This window comes from Macrobrachium nipponense, chromosome 14, assembly GCF_015104395.2.
Source record: "Macrobrachium nipponense isolate FS-2020 chromosome 14, ASM1510439v2, whole genome shotgun sequence".
Taxonomy (NCBI): Eukaryota; Metazoa; Arthropoda; class Malacostraca; order Decapoda; family Palaemonidae; genus Macrobrachium; species Macrobrachium nipponense.
Window position 1 is genome coordinate 20,150,412 of NC_087207.1, and position 16,707 is coordinate 20,167,118.

Sequence of the window (16,707 nt, forward strand, 5' to 3'; positions counted from 1 at the left end):
TCTGTTGGTGGGGGATGGTGTTTGTCTCCTCTAGGTAGTTGGGGAGATGAACCCTATTCATATGGAACAAGCCCACCACAGGGGCCACAATAATAATGAATAATAATAATAATAATAATATAATAATAATAAATATTATAAAATAAATAATAATATAATAATTATAATAATAATAATAATAATAATGAATTATTATTTATATATTAATAATAATCATAATAATAATAATAATAATAATAATAATAATATAATTAATTAATTTTAATTAATTAATTAATTAATATTATTAATTAATTACTATATTATTATTATTATTATTAAAGGATGAACCTTGAAAAAAGCATTAGTATAATGAGTGTATACGTTGTACCAATAATAATAACTAATAATAATAATAATAATAATAATAATAATAATAATAATAATAATAATAATAGTAATAATAATAATAATAATAATAATAATAACCACAAGATTTAATAACTCTTTGTAATGTAAAGTTAAGAAATTGTATTTTGGTTACTTCAGTCTTTCAAAAAACATCCTAAAATCTCTGTTTTATTTTTGCAGTGTCCTTATTGAAGGTGTCAAGTACCATGCTGAAGTGCCCACTATGGTTGGACGAACTTTCTTGCGTTTGGTAAGATCCAAGTTTTCTTTTTTTCTTAATTTTTATTACCTCGCTTTGTTTTCAGGTCAAGTGTTTTTATTTGTTTGTTATGTTCTAAAATATCCACAGTGCTGGGAATGGTAGGAAGATGAATAGGTGTGAAAAATGCATTTACAGAAGGAGAGATACAGTGTAATACACTTACAGAAGCAGGGATACAGTGTAATACATTTACAGAAGCAGGGATACAGTGTAATACATTTACTTTAACAGGGATATAGTGTAATACATTTATTGTGGCATGAATAGTGTAATATTTTTACAGTAGAACGGATTGTGTAATGCATTTACAGAAGCAGGGATACAGCGTATACATTTATAGAGGCCGGGATACAGTGTAATACACTTATAGAAGCAGGGATACAGTGTAATTAATTTTATAATAGCAGTGATACAGTGTATTACATTTACAGAAGCAGGGATAGTGTAATATATTTACAGAAACAGGGATAGTGTGATACATTTACAGTAGCATGGATACAGAGTGATACATTTACAGTAGCAGGGATACAGTGTAATACATTTACTTTAACAAGGATATAGTGTAATACATTTATTGTGGCATGGATAGTGAATACTTTTACAATAGCACGGATTGTGTAATACATTTGCAGAAGGAGGGATACAGTGTAATGCATTAATTTTATGGAAGCAGTGATACAGTGTAATGCATTAGTTATATAGTAACTGATACAGTGTGATATAGTGGCAGGAATAGTGTAATATTTTTACAAAAGGAGCGGGGATACAGTGTAATACATTTACAGTAGCAGGGATACAATGTAATACATTTACATTAGCAGGGATACAGTGTAATGCATTTACATTAGTAGGGATACAGTGTAATAGACTTAAAGTAGTAGGGATACTGTATAATACATTTACAGAAGCAGGGGTACAGTGTAAGACAATGATTGTATGGTAGCAGTGATAGTGTAATATATTTATAGTAGCGAAGATACAGTGTCATACATTTACAGAAGCAGGGATACAGCGTAATTCATTTATAGTGTCAAAGATACAGCGTGATACATTTACAGAATCAGTTATAGTGTAATACATTCACAATAGCAGGGACAAGGCGTAATACATTTATAGTGGCAGGGATATGGTGTAATACATCTCCAGTGGCAAGGATACAGTGTGATACATTTATAGTAGCAGGATGGCAGTGCAATACAATTATATAGTATTAGGGATACTGTGCTATGCATTTATAGTAACAGGGATACAATGTAAGACATTTTTAGTTATATAGATATAATGTACATTTATAGTAGCAGGGATACAGTGTGATACACTCACAGTAGCAGGGATGCAGTGTAATACATTTATTGTAGTAGGGATACAGTACTATATACTGTATATACAGTAGCAGGAATACAGTGTAATACATTCACAGTGGCATGGCTACAGTGTAATATATTTATAGCAGCATGGATAGAATGTAATATATTCATAGTAGAATGGATACAGTGTAATATATTTATAGTAGTAGGGATACAGTGTAATGCACTGACAGTAGGTGATATGGCAGAAACATTTGTATTTAATAGCTGGGATAGCAGTGCTAAACAATTACAATAACTGAAGTGAATATGAGGATTTTATAGTGTCATGAGTATCAAAACAATAACGCATACAGTGTTAAGAATACCAGCTCAGCATACATGGCAGTGTGAAGAATACCAGGGGCATATTTTTACACCGTCAGGAATATCTGTGTGAGAAATTTATAGTGTTTAGGATACACCTGAAACGCATTTAGAATGGCAAGAATATTATAGCAATACGTTTGCAATATTTTTGGGATAATATTGGAATGCATTTACAGTGTAAATTATGCGTGTGTCAGTGCAAATAGTACTAGTGAGGTACATTTACAGTGTCAGGAATATTAGAGCAATACTGCAATTTCTGGATTAATAGTGCAATATATTTACAGTGTGAATAATACACTTACATTTTCAGTGTATTGATAGCGTCGGAAACACCAAGGGCACAATAGTTTACCCTTGGGAAGCACTAGAAATGTTGTTATTCATTCAAGTGCATAAATAATAATAATAATAAAAAAAACATTGTAAAGAGATTGCTTTAGGGAATATCTCCTCGAGATTTTGCTAAACTGTCGAGAGAGCCTGACCTACCCCTCTGTACAGCTCTCCCCTTTCTTGTCACCAAGTTCATGGAATCGTCTAATTGACAGCAAAACGACGAAGAAGCAAAACGAGACGAAGAAATCTGTTTGATTGGTTGGTTGAAAGAGGATCCTCCACTGGTTTTTTCCTCGCGAGGAAAGAGAATTGGATAGTTTTTTTTTTTTTATATTTGTGACAGTGAAGATAACCAGATTAACTATTTTTTTGCTAGACTTTGCCAGCAACAAAGGGGACACTTTGTGACCTATTTGAGAAAGTTTTTTTTTTTTTTTCATTTTGCTTTTGATGTCAGAATTTTGTTACAAAACTTTAATTTAGTGTTTAATAATGGGAGATTGCAAATCTCTTAGGCAATATATCAAGTGACAGCTTAGATGTTTTACACGTAACTTTAGCGTCGAAAGGAAATGTGTGAATATAGCAATATCTTTACAAATAAAATATATGTATGTTTAGACATCAATATGCAAATTTGTTAAAGCTTGTTCATACCTTTGTTAGAAATAAGCCGAAGTATATATATGTATATATATATATATATATATATATATATATATATATATATATATATATATATGAGTCCATGCATACGTATTTTCATCACGAAAAGATACATACACGAGTGCATGTATGTATGTATATGCTTAAACATCTAATGACATTTCATTGATTATCGTATTTGGGACTGGTTTTGACTATTAAGAAATCAGAAATTACACGACAACACAGAAGTGAGAGAGAGAGAGAGAGAGAGAGAGAGAGAGAGAGAGAGAGAGAGAGAGAGAGCTTGGTCGTGACAAAAAAAGAATACGCTTTATGGCATTGTGTTCTGTTCTTAAGAACAAGGATAAATCTCTCTCTCTCTCTCTCTCTCTCTCTCTCTCTCTCTCTCTCTCTCTCTCTCTCGCATCTCTCTCTCTCTCTCTCTCCAAGTTGGAACAGAAAATCAAAAGATCCTTGAATTAACGTCTTCGATGTTACAATGGCTCCCAGTAACAAAATCATTGATGATATTTCAGTCTAGAAGCGTCATGATTCAGCAGTTGTATGGTTTTTGCCTTCAAATGAATCTCTAAAGAAATGATCGACTGCATATCAGGGATTTATATCAATAAATTAACGTGAAAATATATGCTTTCCAAGTGTCGGAATTAAATTTACAAAGCGGATTACTTTCGGATGGATCTTATGAAAGGGTCGAATGCCTATCAGGGACTAATATAAGAGAATTTATACACGAAAAGAAACTTATACCACCTTGTTTACTAATTTCTGTTGCAGTTTTTCAAGTTTTCAAGTGTCTAAATTAAATACAAAAAATGGATTAACTTCAAATGAACCTTCTGAAAGGGTCGAATTCCTATCAGGAATTATATCAATGAATTTGTAGATGTAAAGATACTTATACCATCATGTTTACTGATTTCTGTTGGAGTTTAACAAGTTTTCAAGTGTCTAAATTAAATACAAAAAATGGATTAACTTCAAATGAACCTTCTGAAAGGGTCGAATGCCTATCAGGGATTATATCAATGAATTTGTAGATGTAAAGATACTTTTACCATCATGTTTACTGATTTCTGTTGGAGTTTAACAAGTTTCCATATGTCAAAATTAGATAAAATGAATGGATTGCCTTCGAATGGAACTTCTGAAAGGGTCGAATGCCCATCAGGGACTTAAATAAGAGATTTTATAAAAAAAAAAGGTACTTATAGCACATTTTTTTATCTGTTTCAGGAGAGAGACTTCGACAAGCACGCAGAGTACTGTAGCAACGAGCCGCTGGCCCAAGAATTCATTGCAAACAATCTGACAGTGAAGGAGTTCTTTGATGTGAGTACGAGATGATTTACATGTTTCTATTATTCTGTTGCAGCTTTATTTTCATTATTCTGTTGAAATTTCATTTTTCTTCTGTCGAGGCCAAGAACCCACATTTCAAACCTTTAGAGGTTTATACGAAAATGTTGTATTCTTTATAATTATTATCCGGTCATAGTGTATTCATATTTTGAGTGAAGAAACAAATCACTCACGCTATTCCTGGCCTTTTACGGAATTCCCGTCCTTTTAAGGAATTTCCGTCCTTTTACCCAATTCCTGGCCTTTTACTCAGTTCCTGGCCTTTTCATGGTTCCTGGTCTTTCACGTAATCCCTGGCCTTTCACTGAATTCCTGTTTTTTTACGGAATTCCTGTCCTTTTACGCAACATCTTTGTACTGCGACAGGAATAATAATTGTTTAGGAAGTCAATTATTTTTTTTTCGCACACTCTTCTGATGATTAGGGCGGTCTTCGGACATTCTAAGATTATATATATATATATATATATATATATATATATATATATATAGATATATATATATATATATATATATATATATATATATCTATATATATATATATATATATATATATATATTATATATAATATATATATATATATATATATATATATATATATATATACACACACACACGTTCATACATACCTCTCATCTCCAGGCTAAATTGAAACACACAAAGTGATCTTGAAGAGTCATCCCAAGAGAGAGAGAGAGAGAGAGAGAGAGAGAGAGAGAGAGAGAGAGAGAGAGATGCCCAGTGAAGTCAGTTTTATGACATATTCCCCTGTCTCGCCGAAATGATAAGTGTCCTCTTTAAACTCGAGGCTTTGAAGGTCAGAGAGAGAGAGAGAGAGGGAGAGAGAGAGAGAGAGAGAGAGAGAGAGAGAGAGAGAATGGCTGCACTGCGCTTACGAATTACACTCATGGGCCTTCTTGGGAAATGAACGTTTTTGTGCTTCTCGTGGAAATGAGTTTTTTTTGAAGTGACATTTTTATTATTTTTAAGAAATTTTTGTACCTTTTTCACGTAGCCAAGTTTTGTCAGGAGTGGTTTTTTTATCACTTTGGTGTTATTTTGCGGTGAAAAAAAAAAAATTAATTCGCTTGGTTTGAGCTGGAATGGTTGCGTTAGTCAAATCAGTTATTATTATTATTATTATTATTATTATTATTATTATTATTATTATTATTATTATTATTATTATTATTATTATTATTATTTGTTTTCTATTTATTTATTTATTTTGTGGCTATCACAGTCCTCCAATTCGACTGGGTGGTATTTATTGTGTGGGGTTTCCGGTTGCGTCTTGCCTCCTTAGGGGTCCACCACTTTTCTCACTATGTGGGCTGTTTCTAGGAGCACACTCTTCTGCATGAGTCCTGGAGCTACTTCAGCCTCCAGGTTTTCCAGATTCCTTTACAGGGATCTTGGGATCGTGCCTACCATCCTTATGATTGTGGGTACAATTTCCAATGCCATATCCCATATCCTTCTTATTTCTATTGTCAGGTCTTGATACTTATCCGTTTTTTCCCTTTCTTTTTCATCTACTCTGGTGTCCCATGGTATTGCGACATCAATGAGTGATACTTTCTTCTGTCCTTTTGTTGTTATTGATTATTATTATTATTATTATTATTATTATTATTATTATTATTATTATTATTATTATTATTATTATTATTATTATGTCATTGCTTTCTATAAGCCATTATTATTATTATCATCATCACATTATTAACAAAAGCTTTGAAATTCACTATAAAAATTCTCTCATAGCAATTCAACGATTGTGCGCTCGTTTTCTATGCATTTGTTTACGTCAGCAGAAACCGGGGATCTAGTTGATCCTCACAGTGATGTCTCGCTGAATCGTAAATGTCTCTATTTCTTTTTATTATTTTCCTGCATAGAGCGAACTTATTTATAAAATGTGTCCAAGTTCTGATCAGATCTTTAAGTTAGAAATTAATTTAAGACATTGGCAACCTTACTGCATAAAATTCGCCACTCACCATCCGCCACCTCCACTCACAATGAAATAAGAACGGATAAAACTCCCTTCACAAAAATTCTGGCCAGAGCAACGGCTTAGAATAAATGAATGCCAAAAAGCGCCCCCCGTCGGTAATGGCATTCTGAAATATGGATATACAATTCAAAGCGTGACGGGCCGTAACTTCGAAAGGTAAAAGCAGACAATTGGCAAATGTAAATCAGAACTCAGGGTGACCAACATTGCCAATGCAAATCAGGATTATCATTCAGGGCTGCCAACCAGCAAAAGGCTTTAGGTTGGAGAGAGAGAGAGAGAGAGAGTGCATTTGAATAGCGAGGATTTGATCGTACCAGGATTGGCAATGGAAAGGATAATGAATAGGATTTTTAAGGGATGTAGGATTTTCAGAGTTGTGATTATTAAAGCATTCATTTTTCGCTATACGCCGCGGCCAATAATTTTATGTAACAGCGGGATCTGACCTTCAGCTTAATCAGGACACGTGGAAGATTTAAAACGTGCTAAAATCTATGGTCAAAGAGAGCCTTGTTTCACCGACGAAAATTAAAATTAATACGCTCTATTTTATTAGGAATAATTTTTCTGTGCTGTTTAACATGCACATGAATTACTTTTTACATTTTCATTCTAATAAACAAATCATAAATATCCTATTAGAAAAGTCCTGTATCTTTAACTCATAGCAAAACACATTTTTCACCCATAGAGCTTATCTGCCCGCCTAACAAGAACAACAACAACAAAACAACAACAATAACAAAGTCATTCGTAGGCTTAATTCCCAAGCAAGCGAAAAGACAGGAGTTCTTGTTAATCAGTCTCTTAAGATATTCTTAGTATTTATGAAAACGTACATGAGTAGCATTAATACTTATTGTTGGTTACTAATCCTCCGAAAATTTGGAGTTTTCCGATTTTAGAAATTTCATGTTTTAAAATGAATAATGAATATTCTCAGGAAGAACAAATCACTGAAGTGTAATAACAAATTTGGATGATATTGAACTAAATTTTGAGTTGTTACAATAACTTTCAAAATTCTTAGACGAATTTTGCTTATTCGGGGAGTAACTCTACGAACTACTTTGCTGTTGTTGTTATTATTTTTGCTTTTGAATTTTGTCTGTAAATAAATAAGAAATAACGAAAGGTTTTGGGCCATATAATAATATTATATCATTTCAGTCCTCCCCTTCATAAATGTTTCCATAAAATTTATCACCTCGTTTTCATAGCTCTTGAATTTTGTCTGAAAAAAAAAAAATGTTACTGAGCAAAGGTCTATGAAAAAATCCCCAAAAAAGCTTGAAAAAGGTGTTACTTTTTGAGTTCAAGATATAGGAATTTTAGGATAGGATATTTATGATTTATTTATTAGAATTAAAATTTAAAAAATGAATGACGTGCATATTAAACAGTACAGAATAATTATTTCCAATAAAATATAGTGTATTGATTTTAATTTTCGTTGGTGAAACAAGGCTCTATTTGACCGTATATTTCAGCTCGTTTTAATTTTGAGGGTGGATGATCACCATACCAATTTACGGCCCTCTAGCCTCAGTGTTTTTTTTTTTAGATCTGAGGGGACAAAATAAAGTGTGGACGAACGGACAAAGCCGGTACAATAATTGTCTTTTACGGAAAACCAAAATGGTCACTGAAAGCTGAAGATATTACGTAGCATTGTCCAGATGTATGAAATGGCTTTAGAAGTAAATGAAATATAAATTTTTATAATAATTTATGATCTACATTTTAGGGCGCCTCCCAGCCGACCGTAAATCCTTTTTGAATATATAATCAAGATTTATTATCCTCCGTCTTTCTTTCCATCTTAAAAAAAAACCACACGTAAAAAACATAAAAAACATATGATTTATGAGAGGAGCTTTGAAGCCTCTGGGGACGTTAAGTCTTCACAAAGAGATTTTATTTTAGATCTTTCAGTGGGTGAATGTAACAAGTCTATTGTTTATCTTTCATGCAGTTCCTTTTGAATAGGGTGCCGTAACTTTTACATATATATATATATATAGATTATATAATATTATATAGATATATATTCATATATATATACATATATATATATATATATATATATATATATATATATATATATATTATATATATATATATATATATATATATAGATATATATATATATAATCCCAACCCCCCAAAATCTGACACCCAGATTAAATTATGTTAAATTCACGTGCTTACAAATGAATGAAGACCCATTACATTTTTAATTACGTGAAATGGTTAGGTTAATATGATATTCAGTGACGTTTTGTCTAAAATTTTAAAGACTGGGAAGAGTAAAGATGGGATTTTTTTTTTTTTTTTAAATTTTGCAAGATCATATTGCTTGGATTCCTTTTCCTCTAGTTACCTGTATCTCATGTGAAGTTCCGTACAGTGAGTCACTCACCTGGCTGAGTGTACCAGGTTGGCTCCGTGTCAGCACTTACCTGAGGATTACTCGGCTAAATTCATTCGTACTCAGTTACTCGGTCTTTTTTTTTGTCCTTGGAATCTTGAATTTTTGTTGTAGATATCTGTAATTTTTGTAAATATTTTCATTTTTATTAATTGTGATCACTGTAATCACGAAATTTTGTTGTAAATGTTTTAGTTTTTTTTTTGTCAGTGGAGTATCGATTCTTTTTGTAGATATTTTTTTTTTATCTTTGTTTATTTTTTTGATTAGTGTAATCTGGAAATTTTCTCGTAAATATTTTAATTGTATTTGGTCGGTGGAATCACGAAATTTTACTGGAAATATTTTTTTTGTCAGTTGATTGTCGAAATTTTATTATAAATAGTTTTTTTGTCAGTCGAGTCTCGAAATTTTGTTATAAGTATTTTGATTTATTTTTTTATCAGTGGAATCAAGTTTTATTGTAAATATATTTTTTGCCAGTCTAATCGCGAAATTTAGTTGTTAATATTTTCATTTTGTGTTTTTGTCAGTGGAATCTCGAAATTTTATTGTAAATATTTTTTTGTGTCAGTGGAATCCCGAAATTTTGTTTTAAATACTTTTAATTTCTTTTTTCTTGTCAGTGGAATTCGAAATTTTGTTGTAAATAATTTTTTTGTCAGTGGAATCTCAAAATTTTTTTGTTGTAAGTAATTTTATTGATTTTTTTTTTTGGAATCTCGAAATTTTATTGTAAATATTTTTTTTGTCAATGGAGTCTCGAGACTTAGTTGTAAATATTTTTATTTAATTTTTTTGTCTGGATTCTTGAAACTTTATGATAAATATTTTTTTGTCAGTGGAATCTCGAAATTTAGTTGTAAATATTTTTATTTTTTTTGTCAGTGGAATTCGAAATTTTATTGTAAATATCTTTATTGTCAGTGGAATCTCGAAATTTTGTTGCAAGTACTTTTTTTTGTCAGTGGAATCAAGAAGTTTTATTGTAAATAATTTTTTTTGGTCAATGGAGCCTCTAAATTCTATTGTAAATATTCTCTTCTCCTATTTTCAAAGATGATAATGATTACTGGAAAAAGCTTCCTGTAAATGCAAATGAGAAGAGGAAAAAAACCTTCGAAATAAACTGCACACTAATCTTCTGAAAAGTTAATTTTTTTTAAAACAAAAATAGGTTTCAGTCTCTTTTCTTTTTTAAAATTGGCGGAGCACTTTGATAATGTTAATGAAAAAAAAACTTATTGTAAATGCAAATGAGAAAGAAAACAACCTTCGAAATAAACTGCTCACTAATCTTCTGAAGAGCTATTTTTGTTTTTTTACAAAAATAGATTTCAGTTTTTTTTTTTTTTTTTTTTTTTTTTTTTTTAATTCGCGGAGCACTTTGTTCCCCAACTCCCACGCGTCCAAAACTCGAGTAGACGAGAGTGGATGCAGGTTTAATGAATGCACTGCCTGTGGAAATGTCAACAGCCGTGCAAAGAACACTCATCATTTTAGACTGCCGTTTAATTTTCGTAGTTTAATTTGGTCTCCGACTGAAGGAGATTGCTTGCGCGTGTTGGAGCTTCTATAAGAGTAGTTTTACTATTTCTATTTGCATCGTTTTCATAGCGACAAATGGAACGGTGACATTTTTTTCTTTCGAGTGTGCCATTCTCAAATGCTTCCAGGCCCAGTGCAAAATGTTGCATATGATTTGATTGCAATTTTTATCTATTTATTTATTAACTTATTATTTTTGCTTTGCTGACAGCTGATATCTTCTTTCAGTATTGTTTACTCACTTCTGTTACTTCTTTCAAATGAACGACATATCGTCTGGCAGCTTGAATTTCAATTCATTGAAATGGGGCAAATGATTATAATATTATATCATATCAGTCCCTCACTTCATATCTGGTTTCACAAAACTTATTGCCTCGTTTCAATAGCCCTTTGATTTTGTCTGTAAATAAAAAAGAAATAACAAAAGGTTTTGGGGGCAAATGATAATATTATATCATTTCAGTCCCTCCCTTCATAAATGGTTTCATAAAATTTATTACCTCCTTTCAATAGCTCTTGAATTTTTTCTGCAAAAGTTCAAAAACACACACACACACACACACACCCACAAAGGTTTCGGAGCAAACTATATTTCACCAAATATGAGCGGTTCTCTCCGACGTACGTAGCCTTTGACAGATTGGCAGGAAATTGTAGCGCTAATTTATTTTTGTAATTCCCGATGAAAGAGGGAGAAACGTGGCGTGAAGTTCCGGCTGAACGGTCCAAAGAGAGTCCTCCAACCCTGTAATGTTCCTCCGGAAAAACCATAAGAGCGGAAGTGGATTCCTGAGTTTGCCAATTGAGGGCGAGAGCTTCGTCAGTCGCTAATTATTGAAAATTATTATTAACATAATCGACGTTTTCTTTCGTCGCGTCCTGATTAATTTGTAGATGATTTTTTTTATCAAAACAAATCAGCATTTGAAAGTAGAAGTGTTTTTTCATAAATCTATTACAATATTTTAGTAATTTTGTCAATGGATAAAATAGATTTTTTCTGATCAAAATGAAAATGGTTTTTTTTTTTTTTTTATCAATCCGTTAATTTGTAGATGAGTTTTGTTATTAAAACAAATCAGGATTTGAAAGTAGAAGTATTTTTTCACCATTCTCATATAATGATTTTAGTAATTTTTCTAGTAGATAGAATCGATTTTTTTTTTATGATCAATATGAAAATAGAATGTTTTTTTCATCAATCTCTTAATTTGTAGATGAGTTTTGTTATGAAAACAAATCAGCATTTGAAAGTAGAAGTGTTTTTTCATAATTATATTACAATATTTTAGTAATATTTTCAGTGGATAGAATCGATTTCTTCGGATTAATCTGAAAATAGAATTATTTTTTTATCAATCTGTTATGTTGATTTTAGGCAGATTTATGGAGATAGAAATGATTTTTCTCATTACATTTTCGTCTTTAGCTGAGTACTTTTTTCTCATGGTTATTTTTGTTCCAGAAAAACAGATTTTAGTCCAGTTTTCGGACGTAGAAGTGATTTTTCTCATCTGTTTTTCGTCTTTAGCTGAGTACTTTTTCTTCCTGGTTATTTTCGTTACAAAAAACAATAAATAAAGACAGAATATTCACCATCTCGAGAACACGAGGTTGCACAAGAGCAAAGTAGCAGTCATAATTTCTAACCCCTTTTGGAGCAAGTTTAGAGTGGAATGCCCAAGTGAATGATTTGTCTAAATGGATTGAGAATTTAGTTATAAAATTCTATTAAGTTTTTTTTTTTTTTTGGGTAGACGAAGTTTGGGAACCTGATAAAATTGTATCTTTCGTGTGAAGTTATTTTGTACAACAAGGACTTGAATTTATATATATATATATATATATGTATATACATATATATATATATATATATATATGTATATATATTATATATATATATATATATATATATATATATATATATTATATATATATATATATTGTTTGTGTGTATGGTTTTGTTCCCTGTATCACTTAGAGAACTTGTCACGAACAATCATTCTGTATACGAGTATGTATACCATTATAAATATCCACAGATGCTTATACTTCTTACTTTGACTGCATGCAGACTTGACACGAGAGAGGAGAGAGAGAGAGAGAGAGAGAGAGAGAGAGAGAGAGAGAGAAAGGCACTCTTGGCTATATTCAGCCAAGGTCACATATATATCTCTATAAGAATAAGCACTTAAGCCTTAATGAACAGTTAATTTAAGAAGGTCGCCTTATAAACACCTTCCACGGGAGATTAGTTGTATCAGGTGTTAGGTATACGTGGCTAAGCTCTATCACACACCTGTGTAAACTAACATGAGTACGTGTTATTGGTATGAATACCTGAGTGTATATATATAGTATATATATATATATATATATTTACACACACACACACACACACCTAACCAAATTCTCTCTACACGAGTTAGTAGTAGTCATCGGAAAATTATTTCACGTCATTGCATAGGTAATCTAAATTCTTAATCGATTTTAATTCATAACTAAATTAGATTATTTTTCATCTCCTCTTCTCTCTCTCTCTCTCTCTCTCTCTCTCGCTCTCTCTCTCTCTCTCACAGATTAGTGAATCAATTTTTTTTGCATTTTGTGACATATTTGGCGGCATTTTAACATTAACTTTCTCTCTCTCTCTCTCTCTCTCTCTTTCAGTTAGTGAATAATTTTTGTTTGGTTTTTGTGACATATTTTGGCGGTTTCATTTTTTTCAATATTAACTCTCTCTCTCTCTCTCTCTCTCTCAGTTAGTGAATAATTTTTGTTTTTGTGGACATATTTGGCGGCATTTCATATTAACTCTCTCTCTCTCTCTCATTTTTTTTTTGCTTTTTGTGACATATTTGGCGGCATCAATATTACTCTCTCTCTCTCTCTCTCTCTCTCTCTCTCTCTCTCTCTCTCTCTCTCTCTCTGAATCTGAAAAATTGATGAACATAGTAATATATAGACCTCCTAATACTAAAGAGTTTGACTTAATAATTGAAAAATTGGATGATATATGTAGAAATCACAAGGACTGGACTATTCTCCTATCTGGTGACTTCAACTTTCCTTTCGTAGAATGGAAAGAACGAATAGGAGACTGTGGTTGTACTTATACATATAAAAAAGAGAGTAATAGTAGTGGGCAGAAGATAAGAGGCAATTTGAAAAGCTATTAGATATGCTACTAGAATACAACATTCAACAAATAAATCACCTGCCAACAAGAAAGGAAAATACTTTAGACCTAGTATTTGTGAACGAGATGAATTATGTTAAAGAAATAATAGTTTATAATGCGAGTATTTCAGATCATAATGTCATAGAATTAACAGTTCATTCCAAAGCAAGTGAAAATAGAGATAAGCAAGAAATGAAAAAGTGGGAAGGATATGGAAAATACAATTCTACTTCTACAGTAAAAATATAAAATGGTCAGAAATTAATGAAGAATTAAACAAGATTGGGATAACATTTTCGTAAGTGATGACATAAGGGTAAATACGGAGATATTATATAAAATATTGGAGAAAATAGTGGATAAATATATACCGAAGAAGAAAAGTAAACATCATTCATGCATACCAAGAGACAGAAGGATCTTGTTCCAGAAAATCAGAAAGTGGAAAAAAGGTCTTGCAAAAGAAAAAAATGCATGGAAAGTTATAGAACTAAAAAGTAAGATAGAAAATGCAGAACAAAAGATTATACAATCAAAAGAAAATGAAAAACGGGACTTGGAAGAAAAACCCTATTAAATATCAAGCAACAAACCCCAAACTATTATACTCATATGCGAAGAAGATGAATAAAGGTAAAGGAAGAGAAATAGGCCCTCTGAGAATTGAAGGGAGATTAACGAATGAAAAAAAGGAAATTTGCAACATACTGGCAGAACGATATAAGAGAGAATTCACCCTAGAATAGATAATGAAGATAATGATAGAGAAGTAAGGGACGAAAATAGTGAATATTTAGCTGACATAGAAATTAATGAAGCTGATATTGTGCAGGCAATTAATGAAATTAAAATGGAGCTGCTGCAGGGCGGATGGAGTCCCTGCTATTTTGTTAAAGAAAGTAGTTCATTCTATCGCAAGCCACTTGCATATTATTAAGACAAAGTGTAGATACAGGCAAGATTTATGATGAGCACAAAATTAGCATATATTACCCCTACTTTCAAAAGGGGATCAAGACTAGAGGCAAGTAATTATAGGCCTGTGAGTCTAACATCACATATTATGAAAGTGTATGAAAGGGTAATGAAGAAAAATATTATGAAACATTTAATAAAAAATAATTTGTTTAATATAGGACAACACGGTTTCGTACCCGGAAAAAGTACACAAACCCAACTGTTAGTCCACCGTGAGAACATATTCAAAAATATGAAAAGCGGAAATGAAACAGATGTGGTTTATCTAGACTTTGCAAAAGCTTTTGACAAAGTAGACCATAATATATTAGCAAAGAAAATTAGAAAACACAATATCGTAGATAAAGTAGGAAGATGGTTAAAAGAATTTTTACACAACAGAAAACAGATAGTTATTGCAAACGATGAGAAATCGGATGAAACCAAGGTAATATCCGGTGTGCCACAAGGTAACGGTGCTAGCTGCAATATTGTTGTTATTATGATTGAAGACATAGACAGTAATGTTAAGGATTCGGTAGTGAGTAGTTTCGCTGATGACACAAGAATAAGTAGATTAAATTCTTGTGATGAAGATAGGAACGCTCTACAAGAGACCTTAACAAAGTATATGATTGGGCAGAGGTAAATAGGATGGTATTTAACTCTGATAAATTTGAATCAATAAATTATGGAGACAGAGAAGGAAAACTATATGCACTATAGGGGACCTAATATGAGACAATCACAAATAAGGCCAAGCAGTTAAAGACCTTGGTGTGATGATGAATAGGACATGTTATGCAATGATCAAATAGCCATTCTGTTGGCAAAAATGTAAAGCAAAAATGGAATGTTGTTACGGCACTTCAAAACAAGAAAGCTGAACACATGATTATGCTTTATAAAACATATGTTCGTAGTCCACTTGAATATTGCAATATGATATGGTACCCACACTATCAAAAGGATATTGCACAAATAGAGAGTGTACAAAGGTCCTTTACAGCTAGAATAGAAGAAGTTAAGGACCTAGACTACTGGGAAAGACTACAATCCTCAAAATTATATAGTCTAGAAAGGAGAAGAGAACGCTACATGATAATTCAGGCATGGAAACAGATAGAAAGGAATAACAGAAAAATATCATGGAACTAAAAATATCAGAAAGAGCAAGCAGAGGTAGATTAATAGTGCCCAAAAACTATACAGGAAAAATAAGGAAAGCACACAGAACATTAATCCACTACGCACCAGCTCGATAATGCAGCGTCTATTCAATGCGTTGCCAGCTCATCTGAGGAATATATCAGGATTGAGCGTAGTGTGTTTAAGAATAAGCTCGACAAATATCTAAACTGCATCCCAGACCATCCAAGATTGGAAGATGCAAAAATATACTGGAAGATGTACTAGCAACTCTCTGGTAGACATTAGAGGCGCCTCTACACTGAGGGACCTGGGCAACCCGAACGAACTGTAATGGTCTGTAAGGTAAGGTAAGGTCTCGTAATGAAATTAATCGCCTCTGGCAGCTGTTATTTTGCGAATTTCAAGCAAGAATTGATTGTTAACCAATGTAACAGAATTCAGCTCCCAAATAATTCAATTGTCAAAAATATTTCTGTTTGCTCTCGCACAACGTTTTGAAGCATAAAGAAACGTTTTTGTTTATTTTATCTTGGATCATATTGGCATATTTTCCTTTTGTTTTTGTTTATTTTATCTTGAATCATATGGGCATATTTTCCTTTTGTTTTTGTTTATTTTATCTTGAATCATATGGGCATATTTTCCTTTTGTTTCTGTTTATTTCATCGTGAATCAAATGAGCATATTTTTCTTTTGGAATAAATACATTTTTA

At 31.8% G+C, this 16,707-nt stretch overlaps 1 protein-coding gene across 1 annotated transcript in view; it reads left to right on the top strand.

Moving 5' to 3' along the window:
* LOC135226158 (obscurin-like) overlaps window positions 1–16,707 on the top strand; it is a 432,842-nt gene that overhangs the window by 173,352 nt on the left and 242,783 nt on the right. The window contains 2 exon segments of the mRNA XM_064265599.1: window positions 571–640; window positions 4,573–4,668. Coding sequence (XP_064121669.1) covers window positions 571–640; window positions 4,573–4,668 — 166 coding nt within the window.